We start from the raw sequence: 16391 nt of genomic DNA, 5'->3' as shown, positions 1-16391 counted from the left end.
ATTTACACCTACTACAAAGAAGACAGATGTATAAATCAAGTATGTCACTGTGCCCACTAACACACCTACAGGAGTTTCTGTTGTATAGTGCTGTGTGATGATTTAACCCTCCCGTTGTCTTTGGGTCAATTTGACCAATTTTCAAAAGTTAACATGTGAAAACTTTAGTTTTCTTCCATACAATTAGCTAAAAATGACAACAATCCATGTCCTTTGAATCAAATTGACCCAAAGACAACAGGAGGGTTCAGGAAGAAGCATCCTAATGAGGGCTTAGCTACATCAGTGAGATCAGAAAACAGAACCTGACTTGTGCCACGTCTGAGAACATCCCACATGCCCCGGCTCTCCACATGCTGACTGTCTTTTTTGAGAACCTGTGGCAGCAGTTGGAGCACAGTTGTTAGAAGACGTCTGGCATTGCATCAGGGAAAGAAAAATGGACACACAAACTCTGGCAGACAGCTATGTGAGAAAGCCATCCACAGAGATAAGGGACAGACAGACAAACAGACATCCATCCATCCATACTCAAACAGGCAGAGACAGACCGGAGCTGTCTGAGAGGCCCATCAGCCCTGACATGAGCCTGATCTGCAGCGATGCATGCAGCCTCTTGGCAGGACATTGAGCCTATGCAGCAAACACATGTCCAAAGCACACAGGGTGTAAAACCTGGAGGATTATTCTTCCCAGATTAACTGTGTAACTGAACCCACCTAATACATCATCATTTAAAGCTGAGCTTCAAGGTTTGTGCAAGTTATGAGGTCCTGCAATCCATAGTACCATTGAAAAATTAGTTCAGATTTTAAAAAGACATATTTTGGTCTGTGTCACACTTGCTGTGTGATGCTGTCTGGAACAAAGACGCCACTTTGTGCTGCTTTTCTCAGTGAAGTCATGCTCCTATTCTCAGATTAACCAATTATTATTCTTAGAGTTTACACTGCCTCACTGCTGTTGAACTGCAATACCTGCATGTACAGTGAAACACAACTGTGGTCACGTGCAATGAAAAAGTTCACAAGAAATCTGTCTTCCAAGTAGTTAAAAAAAAAAAATAGGATCTCTCACTGCCAGTTATAAACCCAAGCATGTTGGTTCTTCGTGCTCCTACTCTGCTTTTTCAACCCATTATTTCGTCTGGGTGCCTCTCAAGTCTCAACATCACCTCATTTAAGAGCGCACACAACCAACCAGAAACAGCCAACTGCCATCGACATGTGTTCTTAAATATGGCTTGCTTCATTCATAATATTAATTTATCTTATTGAGTTTTCTTCATCTCTCAACCCTGCAGGGGATGCAAGACAGCTGATAAAACAGCTCTTCCTCTTTGGCTCATTGCTTTTCACCAGAGAGGGAGATTTACGACATGATCCCACAGCTAATTACGGAACAACTCTTTAATGCACTGCACTATTCCCATCTGACCCCGTGAAAAGATCCTGACACACTTGTAATTAGAATATGCTGGGGAAAGCCCAACCACAGCACTGCAGACATGCCTGCTGTGTGTTTTGGAAAATTCTTGACGTTTGAACTTTTTGCTAGAAAGGTCTACCTACAGTAAGGCAGCAGGAATCAAAACAACAAGGACACACCTAAAAGTAAAGTCTTCAAACAGTACTCTGAAAGGATGGGCCTGTCCCCCTGCTAGCTGTAGGCTCTCCCATGTGTGTGTTGAGTGCTTTTCACTGTGTCTCCTCTCTGACTGGCATCTTCATGGTCAAACCCATCTCAAAAGGTAACCTGAGCCCAAATACCACTCCTCAAGAAACTGTAAAAATAAAACATGGGGGTCTGGAAGAAAATGCTGTCAGTCTTCAGGTAAGAGCTTTCTGAAGTGAAATCTCTCACCCGACGCTGACAAGAAGCACATAAATCATCAGCGCTGCACTAAGATACTCCCAATATGTCATAAAATGTAAAAAGTACATAGCAATTTCAATTTCAGTTAATGTGAATAAAGTTATCTGGAGTTAACAGACCTAAATATGGGTGGTACAGCCTATGAGATTCATGTGTGTTTTCTGTGTTCTGCGTCTTTTCAGGTTATGAGGACCACATGCCAAATGTACATGCAACAAGCTGAACTGGTCGTTTTCCATCCAAGAAACCAAAAAACAATACATACGCTGTGTGGCTGGGATTTGCGATGACCAAAAAGCTGCAGGCTCTGAAAAGAGATAAGGTGCATGCATGACAGAAGATTGATTTATAATTCACATATACAGTATTTGGGTAGATGGATGGAAATGAGTTTGCAAGCTTTCAGGTTTTTTCTTCAAAATCAAAAACGCAGAGTTGATGTGACTTTACTGGTGATCAGAGATTAGTCCTCCTATTCTTAAGATTTATGACTGAACTCAGAATCCTCTGTCTCGCAAAGCATCATTCTATTTCCAAATCTAGAGTACCCATTCTAATGATCTTTTTGATGGCTATACGGGCGTCAGATTAATTCAAGACTGTCCAGAGATGCTAACATTTGTCCCAGCAGAGTAAGCTCCTCCATGTTGGGTTTGTGCGATAAGACCTCAAAGAGTCGCTCTTATCGCTCTATTCAGCTCTGCCTGTTTACATCCACCTGCATGCAGCATAAGACAGCATTAAAGAGATGAAAGCCCCAGGCATGTTTTACCCTGTACGACCACATTCACCTGGGCACAGCCGCTGTTCTGTCTAGGAGCACCGCAACTGTTGCAAGCAAAAACCTACTATGTTTGATGTTGGTTCAAATGGAAGATTCAGACCTGGTGCCTTGAAGCTGCATTTATATTTTATTTAATTTTTGGTTAACAGGGCCAGCAAACACACACTGACATATTTGTTCTTTATTAATTTGGAATAGCAAATGTGTTAGCACAAAGTTTCCTATTTACATAAACAGAACAAAATTGCTTTGAAGTCATGTATCTGTGTAGCTGCGTTCGATATTTGCTCTCCTTTCACTCTGCCTTTGACACTCACACAAAGTGACTCCTCAGCTGGTAAATGCTCCACTATGTTCAGCAGATAGTTGGTAACTGTGTCTGTCAGCCATTTGGTGCTGGGCAGATAATGTGTACTGGCTTTTTCAGAGCAGCTCTGCTGGAAATGAAACAGTGGTGAAACTCAACCAACCAAACCAGTAAAACTGTGGCCTGTTAAAAAAAAAGTGAGATATGCTAAAATTCTTGTTAGATGGTTCTGGTTATAATATTCCTGTTTAAATATTGAGTGAAGATGGAATAACATTCATCTGTTTTGGGGCACCTGATGAATCTAAGTCAAATATTCACTGTTTTGTTTGGTTTTGGTCTTCCTACACTCCTGAGGACAAATACCAAGGCTTTACCTTGCTACATATATGACTTTCTTCTCTACTCATTATATGTAGTATGTCTGACTTCTGCTCTGAGGAGGTAGCACACATTGTGTTCATCTGCATTTGGAAAACAAGTTTGATGAGAGAACAGAAGCAATGAACAAAATAATGAGTAGGGCAGTTTTGTTTAAGGACATTTAAGGTAACTCATACCTGCTGGTCAAGTGGTTGCATGTCTTCAGCAACTTCTTTTCTATCCTTTTTCTTACGGAAGATTTCTTCCAGCTGGCAAGATGATGATACAGTAAGTTACAATACAGAGCGCTGTATCACTGATCAAATGCATTTGACATATTGTGTATGATGGAGGTTCTCACCACCAAGAATTCCCTTTTGTCCACCATTTCATTTCCATCTGCATCAAACATGTTAAAGGCAATCCTGAACCCAGCATGAGGCTCTGCAATTAAATAACGTTAAAATACATTGCACAGGCAATTTTAAATCTCTAAATAAATTTTATACTTCTGCCTAAATAAGTGAAAACAAACATATGCCACTCACTTGTTAAAATGCAGAGCAGGAAGAGGTACTCTGTGTAACTGATGACACCTGAAAAAAAGAGAAACGTGAGTCGAGCTGAGAAACAAAAACCAAAATGTTCCCTTTTCTACACCAGGCAGCATCAAATAGCATTAGCCAGTTGGCTAAAGGTGTTTACAGATGTTCAAAGTCATGCGGCCGAGATGAATAAGCCCTCCAAAGAAAAAGTGCACGCCTTCAGACAAGAGTAATCTTCTCACGCTCACTGATAGCATCTTAAAAGGTGCCTTTTACTTCATGCTTGGTGTTTCTCCTCACACAAACACAGGCTTTACAACCGAGCTGACCTATCTGGACACAAACCCAAACAAATTTAAGGCCTACGGCTTCTGATCGTGTTTGGGTAACAAGGTGTAATACATTCTCAAGTGATCTGTCACTAATTGAGAATGTGCGATTCAGGTTTTGTGTCGCGTCCTTCAGCTCCCTTTGTTGTGTGACACAGAAGGGAAGAGTAAGTGTCAGGAGACATCTCAGCCAACTCAGGAGGCTTCTCCTTTCTGACTCTGAAAGCATTCCCAAGCCTTTGTTTGCTCAGGAAGATAGAGAATTGAGCACAGATAGTTCTGGGTGGCTGCTCTGAGTGTTATGGGAAAAGAATTCAGGTACCGAGTTTGCTGCACGGAGATCTTTCCAAAAAGGACAACAAAAAAACACAAAACTGGCAAACAGATGTAATTTTTACTCTAACATTTCCTACCAAACGCTGGAAGGATGTTTCTAATAGTATGATGTAAGGACCACTGAAACACATGTACAAACTGAGGCGTGAAAACAGAATTAGAGAATCAGTGATGCGTGCCATTAGACAAAGTTCATCTAAAAATTCCCCACAACAAAGTGTTCCATCTTCTCATCCAGCTCTCTGTGTTTGGCAGGTACGGCCCTATAATGACAACAGATATCCACCTTCAAAGCCCTTTAAAGCTTAAATGGGTTAGGTAGAGAAAAAAAAAAAAACTTTTAAGATTCCAGCCATGTCTCACCAATGCCACACACCTTCACTCCTGGAGGGAGCCCCCCTCCTCTCTGTAGCTCAGCCCCTGAGCTCAAGTAGATGTTGTTAGACAATACAATGAATTCCACAGAAACACTTCATACAGAGTGGCAGTCCCGGAGATGTAATCCAATGCCATTCTTAGACTTCATAATGTCCATGGTGATCAGGGGGTGGCCAGTGGGACATGTCTCGACATAGCAGGGTTCAAACAGCTCCCTCATTCTCTAAAGCAACGCTTTGTTCACAGATCAATCTGGTCCTTTTTTCCCTGACAAAGCGGCAGCATTTAACAGCAGGATTAAAAGCCCCAAATCCCACCATTGGCACTTAGCTAAAGCAACAGAAGGGAGAGCAGAACAGGGAGATCTGATGCTCCACTGGTTCATCTGACCAACTGAGCGGGGAGTGGACGGGCCCAGGTGGGAAAATTAAAAAGATTTCCGCTCACGCTGATGACTTCATTTTTTTCATGCAATGTAACTATGAACTGAGGTTTGCAGGTGAAGAGGGCAGTACTTTCACAACCCGCATTAAGCAAAACCAGACTCTCTGACGGGACTCTGAGTGAAGACTAATTTCCAGTGTCCAAGAATTAAGGATCAAAAGGAATTCACATATACCGTGTCAACATTCAACCATCTAAATCTTCCTGCAGATGGTCACTGAAGAACTACACCTGCATCAGTGGCACCTAACAATGTGTAGTACTGTAGGAGATGCTTTTAATATAAATTGAATAAATCATTTTTTATTTATCAATTAGCTTCAGCAAAAAGAACAAAACCTAAATCTAATCAGTATTTACAGCTCTCTCCTTTGCCCTTAAACAAACAGCAGTTCTCTCTGGTTTGACCCACACAGTTTCTTTGCAGCACCTTGGAGAAACTGCTGCAGTTCTTCTATAGATTCAGGCTGTCCCAGTGTCTTCTGGCTCTTCAATATGATCCTAGACTGACTCCACACTGCTGAGATCAGGGCTCTGTGGGGGGTCAGACCGTCTGCTGCAGGACTCCTGGTTCTTCTTGCCCCTGAAAATAGTTCTTCATGAACTCTAGTGGATTTTTTATGGCCTCGATGTCCTGCACAATTAGTCTGGGATCAATTTGACATCTGATGGTGTTGTCTGACAAGAATCTAAAGTGCCTAAAACTTCTGCACAATACTGTAGCTGCTCCCGCTAAGCACCGTGGATGTGACTTTAGTCAAAACGGGAATGAATCCAGCTACAGAATCAGTTGCTGAATTGCACCTATAACCGGTAACTAGGCCTAACCATAAAATTCAATCAAAATCAGGTGCCAAAATTCACACTGGAGGGAATGAGCTTTTATAGCACATGAGGAAAAGATATATAAAATAAAAGATAGGACTGTGAAGATTCTCAGTCGTCCAGGGTAAGTTATCTAAAGGTTGAGTCATGGCAACAGGACTTTCAGTTTTAAGGTCGAAACGTTTCACCACCCATCCAGGTGGCTTCATCAGTCTAAGAAAAAGCTGGACTGGAACCTCCAATTTTATTAATGAACCATTTCCTCCCACAAAGGTTACCTGAGAATAAGTCTACAACATGTTACCAGTCTGACAGAGAGATATCTACTCACATATTTACCTGCATTTACCCACTTTCTGCTCTGCACTATATGATGTTGACATTTACAACAGACCGCCCTCTGAACAAGATGTGAGACCTTGTGGGTGCTTGACAGCAGCTCGAATACATTCGAAGTGAGCTCCTTACCTCGTTCGTGAAGGTTTCTAAACAAATTAGATGATCCTTTCCAAACAGGTGGGGTATCAGCCAGCATCTTGTCTAACTCCTGAAAGAATAGAGAAAAATCCCAAATCACTTATTCATTTCTAAACCCTGGGTATTCACAATATAATGGAACCTTTGTTGGCATTAAAGTGCAGAGGTTTTACACAGATAAGAAGGTGATACCCCTCAAGACCAACAAAAGTTAAAAAAAAGGAGGGTATATATATATGAGATGTAACCACAACTGTGAAACAGCACTAGAGGCATCAATGACAGAACAACTAACCTTTTTTGTGAGAGACTTCCATACTCTTCTACCTGAAAAATAAGGTTAATTGTTAGTGGCCGATATTTTTTGTGACTTTTGCATTTTAATAATGGATACCAACCGGGAAATAAAAGTGAAAACAGGTGATTTACATGGAAAACAACATGAACAATGTATCTGCATGATCACATTGTGATGGTCAATAAAGCAGAAGATAAGACGGCTGTGTCGTAAAAACACCTGGCAGGGACATCACATCAATAGCAGTGACATTAACCCTCCACTGACACATTTTAAAGCCTGTGTCTGAGGCTGGGATTATGACTGTCATGTGATGACAAGCTCAGAGGAATCTTGTCCTTATTTGATGCTTTCAATAAATGTTTCATGACCTGCAAATCCCATGGATCTCATATGAATAATTTACATGAAAGCACTTTAAGGTTTGACTGGGGCATTGCTAAACGGCCACAACTCCACCAGCCTCTGCTCAATGGACTGCCTGAAATGAAACCATCAGTAATGCACTGAATTCACGTCCAAGGCCATGAATTCACGTCCACTGGAATGACTCTTTACAGCCTCAATACAACCATAAAACACCATGATTACTATTTTTCAACACATTAGCATCCAGAGAATAACGACAAAGGGCTCCTATTACATTAGTGCTTCTTGTTTACCTTCCTCTTTATATGATCAGCCAAGTCATGTCCAAAACATTACAGCAGGCTACACAACTTAACTCATAATCAATCATAGCGATCATAATGTCTTATCATTACATTTATGACACCCACGCTAAGTTGTTTGGTCTCTCTGAGAGTTTGTTGCCACATAAATGGGCCATAAAAGTAGGGTTGCTGGTAAAGATATCTATCTTTATGCAGGTGTTATGACTGAAGCACTTTAAGCCGCAGCTTGATGACACTTCACAGGCCCTCTGCAACAAGTCATGTTCCAGGTAACAACACTGGGGCTTTTTTCAATCTTGAGTGATTGCTGGATGAAGAAGACGGGCTTTAGCTGATGACTTTGCGGATGTGTAATTAAGCAAATGGCTGTTGAAAAATCTAGCTGTTTCCTCCACAGAGCTGCAAAGATTGGAGAAGCACTGTGGCATCCGCAATGTAGCACGTTGCTTTGTAAGAGTCTTCAAATTCTCTTGCAAAATGAAAACGAAGAAATGAACAAACATTTTAGAATTTAGTAAATTTAGTAATTGACCAAGCTACAACTGGAGCAAAAATTTACAGCATCACTCACTGGTCCATGCTTCTAGGTTTTGCAGAGAATTTATTCACATAGTGAACAACCAATGAGCACCATTACAGTCAGCATAAGGATGAGGGATAGCTATCGCCTGTAACAATTATTGATGTTAAGAAATTGTCAACTTCCTGAGTGCTCTGAAAAGAGCAACTGAAAGAGAGAAAGAAAGCTTCATTTGCTGCTTGATTTAATGTAGTCACGTAGCAAAGAAATAACTGTGAAACACAGACTAACGGCACTTTGGAGACAGATCCTGTGGGGTCTTTTCAGCACCTCTGGATGTGTCCTGCTCATTACATCAAACCCAGTCAGGCAAGAGTAAATACAAAGAGCAACACAGACTTGTGCTGCTTCTTGGGAGTGAAAATTGCATTTCAAACATTGCTGCCAGTTTTAATCCTTCTAATCTGCACAGTCTTTACAGCTCTAAAGATATGGTAGAAACACAAACCAGGAATAGGCAAATGGGATTTTGATTCCTAGTTTGTTCCTGTGTCCTCTTTCTTTGTTCAAAAGGATGTAAATATTCAAAATCAACAGGGCTGCAACTAATATTTTCTTTATCAGTTTATCTAATAATTTTCTCTCAGTTAACAGATTAATCATTTGTTCTATAAATTGAAGCTAATTCAATTTGATTATATCTTGTGAATTCATAGATACTGACGTGTTCATTCCTCTGAGCACGTTGAGAACTTCATGCATGTTAACTTTTAGGTTGAGCTTAAATGTTCAGTCATGAGCTACTACATCTACTGAGGACGAGGAAGCTCTAGATGAACGACGGGGCTGTGAGTTCATGTTGTCACCAGTAATGATTCTTTCTTATTCCAAAGTTTAGTACTGTGTGAATGAGCAAAGTTATAGCAGTTACAGCACTCACTCTTGGGTTCATTCAGAGTGACGGACTCGATAAAGTTGAGTGGAGTCATGTAAAGCTGGCCCTCGTACTCCACCGAACTGAACAGGCGAAATCTGTTCTCATGAGATGACATGTACACGTCTCCATCATCCAGGCCGTAGGCCTTCGCCTGTAAGCACACACACATACACACGCCATCATGAAATGTTGGAAATCATACAGTGATAATACTTTCTGAAAGATGATTTTCATAAAATCCACAGAAGCTTTTGCTGTCACGAAAAAAGCCTGGCTCACATGGAACAACAAAGAGACTCATGCTTTAATTCAATAATGGGAGCGCATGTTATGTCAGCCTTATTTTTCATCCCTGTGCACCAGATAACGTCCCAACCAAATGTTCAAACCCAGACAGATCAGAAGGCTGGATTGGTGAAGACAGAGTGGATCTCTCTGTCCGGTGGCACAGTGCCAGGTCCACTGGGCAAAGAGCAAACAGCCAGGGAATGTGTGCCCCACACTGCTTAACCATTAAACCCCCTCTAACCACCCCCACCTCTCATCAAATGTCATCCCCTCTGCCAAGCCCCAGTGTCCAGTTTCCTGCATCTATGAATTCCTGCCTGTGGACACAGGTCAAGTTTACCCTCCTCTTTCTGGCAGATATCAAACAAGGAATTTTCTGTTGCTAGAGGTTTGTGAGGAAGATCTGATTTTCATGTTTGTTTACTTCTCCTGTGATCTGTGAAAATCTTATCAACATTTTGTCAACACATGTCTGACCTAAAGAGACTCAGAAGTGCTGGTATGTAGGCTAACATGCCCAAATACCACTGTGCAGCTGGTATACAAAATAACTTCAACAGTTACAGTAGTGCCTCAAACATCTGTGTTAAACTAATAACTACAGTTGGAATGATTAGTGCATTTATTGATCAGTTCATTTAAGACAATTTATTAACAAAACTTGGCATAATTGATTAATCAATTGAGATATTCCTTAAACAAGTATGCCAACATTTGCTAGTTGTTTCTTTATTATTACCTTAGTTTATGTGAAAACTGCTTAAACTCCCAGGAGAAATCTTGTTTTTGTAGCTAAATGTGTATGATACACTGATGACAGCCATGAGCTGAAACACACTGGTCTCACAATAAAGTTGTTCTTTATTTTACAAAACCTGCTGGAGATTTGGCACTTTAAGACAAGTTAGCTTTGGCCTGCACCTTGGCAGCAGTGACACTGTACCAGAAAGTCCTACTTTGTGAGTAATAGATTCATTGGCTAATCAGCTGTCAGCTGTAAAACAGACACTGTTCACTGGATGAAGCTTCTCCAAAGTAAGGATGTGCTGCTTTCTGTTCTATAAGATTGTAAAATAAAACCTTTGAGTTTAGGACTGCTCCCCACTGAAAACATTACATTGTAATTACTTGTAATGGTTGTGTTGTCCACACATTTCTGTTGTCTTATAAGATGAAGAATTAATAAATTGTTTGATTCAATAATTACTGGATTCATCAATTCCAAATAGTCATTAGTTCTAGCTTTGTTTATAAGGATCAAGTTAAAGATTTAGGCGGTTCAGCTGTGTGGTTTAGTGAAGCTGTCAAAATAATAACAAATTAGGTGTAAAAGAGCAACATGACCTCAGAAATCAGCACAGGTTTTGGTGTTAGACTATATAACATTGTCAGGTTTTGCATCAATTTCGTAAAAAACCACAAAATAATATAAATACAGTATTATAGCCTACTATTATGTACAAGTATCTATTTTCTATATATGCAGACAAAGCAGGCAGAAGCCCTACTTATGGCAGCCCTTGAGTCACGTGATCACAGACGCCTTTAACCATTTTCAATTTTCAGTACCAAAGGTCTCGGAGAGCTCCTGATGGTGACGACACCTAATCACTACTGTAACTTTACTTGCATAATGTACATGTATGTACAACGAATGGAAATACAGACGCTCTGGTCATTGGTGACACGTTCCGGGAGGATAAACTGGACCTAAAGCTCCAGTCGTTCTTCTTCAGAGTGTAATGTTGGCACTAAAGCGCCCCCCCCCCCCCCCCCCCGTGACATGCTTCACGGATGTCCCACTGTACCTTATCGGTGGCAGAAACTGATGGCAGTGCCAGATGTAAGAGCCGAGCCTCGACATGGCTCTTCAGTCCGGAGCGCCTACCGACAAACGAGCCGTAACACGCAGCACCGGCCGCGGCGGCGACACACGCTCCAGCCGCGATAACTTTCAGCGCTTTGGTCGCTCCGGAGGGTGTTTGTAGTTTCCCCGCCGCGCGGCCGGCAGTGAATGGAGAGATGAGCCTGCGCAGGGCGGCCATGGCCGTGTGCGCTGAGGCGGCGGCAGAGCGGAGCTGCTCGTGCTGCCCGAGCTCGCGAGAAATGCCGTGGGTATTTGTGGTCGCTGTGGGATTAAAGGGCGTGAGAGTGAAGGAAACGCTCAAAGCTTTGGAGAGAGACAGAAAAACACCGCGAATTCTGCCCCATGTCTTGTAGGTGATTTTTTTTTTTTAGTAAGCATAGGGATAATTGGTGTTTCCATATTTAATTTGAATGTAAGTGGTGTAAGTGCTGAGTTCAGCCCACAGCCCACCATCAGCTGTGTCACTGTGGCTCTTATTTTATGCCCCGGGAGAAGGAAAACAGATCCCTGCTGGGGCACGTCTGAACTGTAACAGCCCCGCCCATTAGTAGTCCTGTGGTTTTGCACCTGCCTCACCACCCTTGCCACTTTGAGCGCAAAACCTCCAACAGCTTCTTTACCTGCACTGCAGCGTTTGTTCAGCCTTCACTACTGAATCCTCCTGGGCTGTGTCTCTTCCACTCAGGCGTCACCATCCGCTGTGGACAGGTATGCGACGTGAGGGCTGTCTGAGCAGCGACTGCAGCCCACCTCCAGCTGGTGTAGACGCAGCGCTAAAGAATAAAAATAACTGAAGAAATTGGTGCAGCCGACGGGGGAGTGAGCGTTTCTTGCCAGGGGAGAAAAATCCGTGCGTCTGCGCGTCCTTACACCGTGGGGACATGCGCTAAGTAACAGAGGAGGTGGACGTAAACATGCAATAAGTGACAGCAGAAACCAGGTAGCCTACTACGCAAGAGCGCTCCCTCCGGACCTCCTCGCTGAACTTCACCCGCTGATCTTTGACGCGATGGCTGCTACTGCTGCAGCTCTGGGGGAAGTTGGAGGAGTCTTGCACGGCATCGATGGTGTCGCACACGTCGGGTCCCATTTCCTCCTGACCCCTCTTGGTGACAGTCCGACGCTGCTGGGGGAGCACCTGGGGGAGCTCTCCCGGAGCACCACGACGGATTTAACGCATCTCCAAGGGATTCTCAGGAGGAGACAGTTGTACTGCAGAACTGGATTTCATCTGGAAATACGTCCGGATGGCACAGTGCAAGGGACGAGGAAGGACCACAGTCGTTTTGGTAAATACTGAGACAACTTTTTTTAAAATATATTTGCAGCCTACAAATATACACAATAAAGCAAACGATCACCAAAGCAGTCAGCTAGAAGAAGAGTGAATAAGAAGGATCAGAGTCACTGTGTAAAGTCATAATAGTTCATTTAAGTCTAACAATTTTGTGCCACCACTGTTAAAGTTAACATTTTTAATCCTTCATCTTTGTGAGTATGTTAACTGTGTTATTCTTCTCCAGGTATACTGGAATTCATCAGCCTTGCTGTTGGGCTGATAAGCATTAGAGGAGTGGACAGTGGGCTCTATCTGGGAATGAACAACAAAGGAGAGCTGTATGGCTCTGTAAGTACAGCTTTGCTTTATTCACGGTGATCAAATTCTCACTGTAAATTATTCGATGCCTTTTTACTCTAGAGAGTTTGATTTTCAGGACGCTTTCGTTTAGAGAAATAATGAAAGTGTCATGTGTTTTTCTGTTATTGCATCACAAGCTAGAATTTCTCTGACGTTGTGCCCTTTGTTTTCAGGAGAAGCTCACAGCCGAATGTGTCTTCAGGGAGCAGTTTGAGGAGAACTGGTACAACACATACTCCTCCAACCTGTACAAACACGGAGACAAAGGGACGCGTTATTTTGTGGCATTAAATAAAGATGGGACTCCAAGGGATGGAACTAAATCCAGGCGGCACCAGAAATTTACACACTTCTTGCCCAGGCCTGTGGACCCTGACCGGGTGCCAGAGCTGTACAGGGATATCCTGGGACACAGCTGAGACCTGGAGGCCTGGTCCAGATCAGGAATAGCTGCTAAAGCCCTGGCAGGCAGGGAAGAGAAAAGAGAAAGAGGGACACAGGCAGGGATGTGGCCCTTGCAGGCTTGGAGGACAGCAGCCCCAGTCAGCAGGGATAAAGGCACCGGGGGCCTCGTGTAGGAATGCACGGGCCATCTCTCAGCAGCTAGGAGGACAGACTAGAATGTACGCACGCCTGACGTGAGGGGGTTGTTTGTTTCAGACGCTGGATGAGCCTAAAAAGTACCTGCATGGAATAGGAGATGAACGGGAAACAGAGCTGAGTGATCAGCGAGCATTTCCTTTGCTGGAGAACAGTCCTGCTGGAGTGGAGTCCATGGGAATCTGTAGTATCACAAGATAGTACTTTGATTTGGGTACTGTGTCAGAGAGATCATGTTTGTTCAGAAGGACTTTGAAGGAATTCTGTTTCTTGTGTGTCTAGACCTGTTTGAAAAGAGAAAAGTGTAACATTTTATTTATTCAGTTTAGATACATATATTTATGTTATATATTTATTTATTTTAAGAATATATTTTTACAGTTAGATACATGTAATATAGAAAAACCACTAGGAACTGTATCAAATATATAATAACTGACCCTGTACCATTCTGACTTTTATTCTGAAAGAGCTCCAGCCGCTGATATGCTGTGATATGACCAATATTATCGAACACATTATCAAAATCTGGAAATGACAGCCACTACTGAAACAAATTTAATGTCAGTAAGCCAACTGTGAATCAATTTAACAAGACTCTTGGTCTTCTTGACATGACACTTCTAACCAAACTGCTGTTACATGTGTTTTTAGCAGAATCTGACGTCAACCAACTGATAATACAAATAATAAATTGTTCAAAATATGACCAAAATAGTTTTTTGTCACTATGTATGATTTTAGATGGCAGTGCATTGTTGTTTACCAAATGTCCACTCATGACCAGTGTCCTTTTAAAAACACTCACATTTTATTTTTAACAGCACAGTATTTGTTTGCCTTTGTCATTCAGAGTTAAACATATAAACCTGTTTATGAGATCAATGTTGTCCTTCTTTATGGACACCATTATTCCAAGGGACAAGTCGTAGACCTGATTCACACATAAAACTTCAAAGCCTCCCTCCTGAAAGCTGTCAAAGTAGAGGTCGCACAACAACACGATCAGGGCCAAATAAAATCTGACCTTTAGCTGAGACCCAGCAACTTTAGCAGCTGTATAAAAGTTGGAGGTCAGAATGGTAAGGATTAAATAACCTCCACTGACAGTATGAGGATTGCAGACCCGCTGAAATGTCTTATCAAAAAATGGAAATCAAGTTAAACAAGACGTCTTGAAGTAGTGGATCGTTCTTTTATTTCTAGCTGAATTTGTGATTTATTTTTAAGAAGCCACTATCTCATATCTCTGTGCAAAGTTACCTCCATGGTTGGAAGCAGATCTGTGGTGAAGCATGAAAGTGCAGCCTGTGATCTCAGCGTATGTGTGTAATGGGGAGCCAGTGGTGGTGGTGGTGGTGGGGGGGGGGGGGGGGGTCTCAGTATGGGGAGTCAACTCTGCTGCCAACTCAGGAGAGAGTTGATACTGTGGGACTTTCCCACCTGCACACCTTGAACATCAACACACTTCTGTTAGCGATTAATGACAGCATCCAACAGTGTACTGTAACCTGTGTGCACGTGAACATCCCCTGTTTATTATTTATTACAAGTTTATTACAAAATGAAAACCTGATTCTTTTGTTTGCAAAGGTACTGTCACTGCTGGTCTCTCTTTAGCTTCTTAGTTAAGAAGCTTGAAAATTATGGACAGGGCATGCTTCATTCCTTCGTTGTTCCATCTTTCCAAGTTAAAAAATGTGTTCATATAATAGTCCATGTCCATGACTCCGACCTGCAGCAATAACTCCGAACAAACGTTTCAGTGCAGGGCTCATCACCATTACCTTTGTGGTCACGAACAACAGACTTTGTGCAAATCTAAGCTCATACCCCCCTCTGCCCCCCTTTTGACATTTTGAAGGTCAACTCTCTAATCACGCTGGAAATCCTGACTTGTGATACCTGATGCCGAGAAGTGCTTTTTGGCACTTCTTAAATCGATGTTTCTGGAGCCTGCTTGGCCCTGAGACAGATGCTTTTGTTCCACCTACTCCTCCTCTTCCAGGTGGTCTGCTGCTCCTCGCTGAAAACACTTAAACCCCTCATCCGCACCCTCTCTGGAGAGCCGTCTCACACACTTAATGGACGCTCCCTGACTTTCATCACCTTCTCAGTAGCGTCCTTAAAGGGTTCTTGAGGAAACTCAATCAAGTGTGCGTGCATGTGTGTGTATGGCATGGGTCCACGGGCAGGTGTGGAAGCCAGTGATCTTCCATGTCTATCTTCACAGTCCAGTCAGACAGTGCAGGTGTTCCTTCAACACTCTGATCTCAGCCCTGCTGTTTATCAGCTGGGGATATGACTTAGCAGCAGCCGTGGGAGGAGGGTGGAAATATGGTTGGCTTTGTTGTCTGTCCCCAATTATCAGGGAGCATAATTTCTATATTTAGAAGGCTGTGTTGGGGAAGACAGGGGAGGTGCCGAGGAGCTCACCTGTTGCTCTAAACCAGAGGCCACTTCTAAGAGTGTGTTTGCACTGGGATGGTGTCTGCAGCTTTGTGTCATTTGAATCCTGCAACTATTGATTTCAGGCTCTTTGTTGTTTGCCTATTCCTCAGTAAATTGCTGTGCGCACAAATTATGAGCTGCATGTGTGTTTATAGGGATTACAGCAGAAGTGTAAGTATAGCATTATCCACTTGATACTTTGGGGTTTTCGTCCAAGTTCAGAGCGAGAGAGAGGCACTCTGGAAAAATCTGCAGCTACTGGTTCCAAATATCACCCATTCATCCATCATTCATGTTTTGAGGCCTGAAAAAAAAAATGAATCTTTCACACTTGCTGCATTGTACTCCATTTGACTTCAATCATTTTTAGTGTCATAGCTAAGAGGATTTTGTGGTCTGCCTTCTGCAAGCAGCAATTAGAACCAACATACCTGATTTACTGACACTCTACAAT

At 42.5% G+C, this 16391-nt stretch overlaps 2 protein-coding genes across 8 annotated transcripts in view; one reads left to right on the top strand and one right to left on the bottom strand.

Moving 5' to 3' along the window:
* micu3b (mitochondrial calcium uptake family, member 3b) overlaps positions 1-12004 on the bottom strand; it is an 18438-nt gene extending 6434 nt beyond the window's left edge. Inside the window, exons 1-10 of one of the 7 annotated variants that reach the window (XM_026331305.1) lie at positions 11868-12004; positions 9096-9243; positions 6959-6990; positions 6655-6733; positions 3878-3925; positions 3691-3773; positions 3527-3598; positions 2977-3096; positions 2141-2182; positions 306-377 (exon numbers count right to left, since the gene is read on the bottom strand). In XM_026331305.1, coding sequence (XP_026187090.1) covers positions 306-377; positions 2141-2182; positions 2977-3096; positions 3527-3598; positions 3691-3773; positions 3878-3925; positions 6655-6733; positions 6959-6990; positions 9096-9207 — 660 coding nt within the window. In that variant the 5' untranslated portion in view covers positions 9208-9243; positions 11868-12004. Of the gene's footprint in view, positions 1-305; positions 378-2140; positions 2183-2976; positions 3097-3526; positions 3599-3690; positions 3774-3877; positions 3926-6654; positions 6734-6958; positions 6991-9095; positions 9244-11188; positions 11487-11867 lie in introns of those variants that run through there. The other 6 variants (XM_026331297.2, XM_026331300.2, XM_026331301.2 and 3 more) reach the window with 6 other exon arrangements.
* A 212-nt stretch (positions 12005-12216) lies between these two features.
* On the top strand, positions 12217-14709 carry fgf20b (fibroblast growth factor 20b). The gene is made up of 3 exons (XM_026331310.2): positions 12217-12536; positions 12771-12874; positions 13060-14709. Exons 1-3 carry the CDS (start codon positions 12257-12259, stop codon positions 13303-13305), a joined length of 630 nt encoding a protein of 209 aa, XP_026187095.1. The 5' UTR covers positions 12217-12256; the 3' UTR covers positions 13306-14709.
* Positions 14710-16391: the final 1682 nt, after the last annotated feature.

This window comes from Mastacembelus armatus, chromosome 10 (genome assembly GCF_900324485.2).
Source record: "Mastacembelus armatus chromosome 10, fMasArm1.2, whole genome shotgun sequence".
In the NCBI taxonomy this organism is placed as follows: domain Eukaryota; kingdom Metazoa; phylum Chordata; class Actinopteri; order Synbranchiformes; family Mastacembelidae; genus Mastacembelus; species Mastacembelus armatus.
Note: the sequence above shows the minus strand (reverse complement) of the source record. Positions and strands in the feature narration are given on the sequence as shown.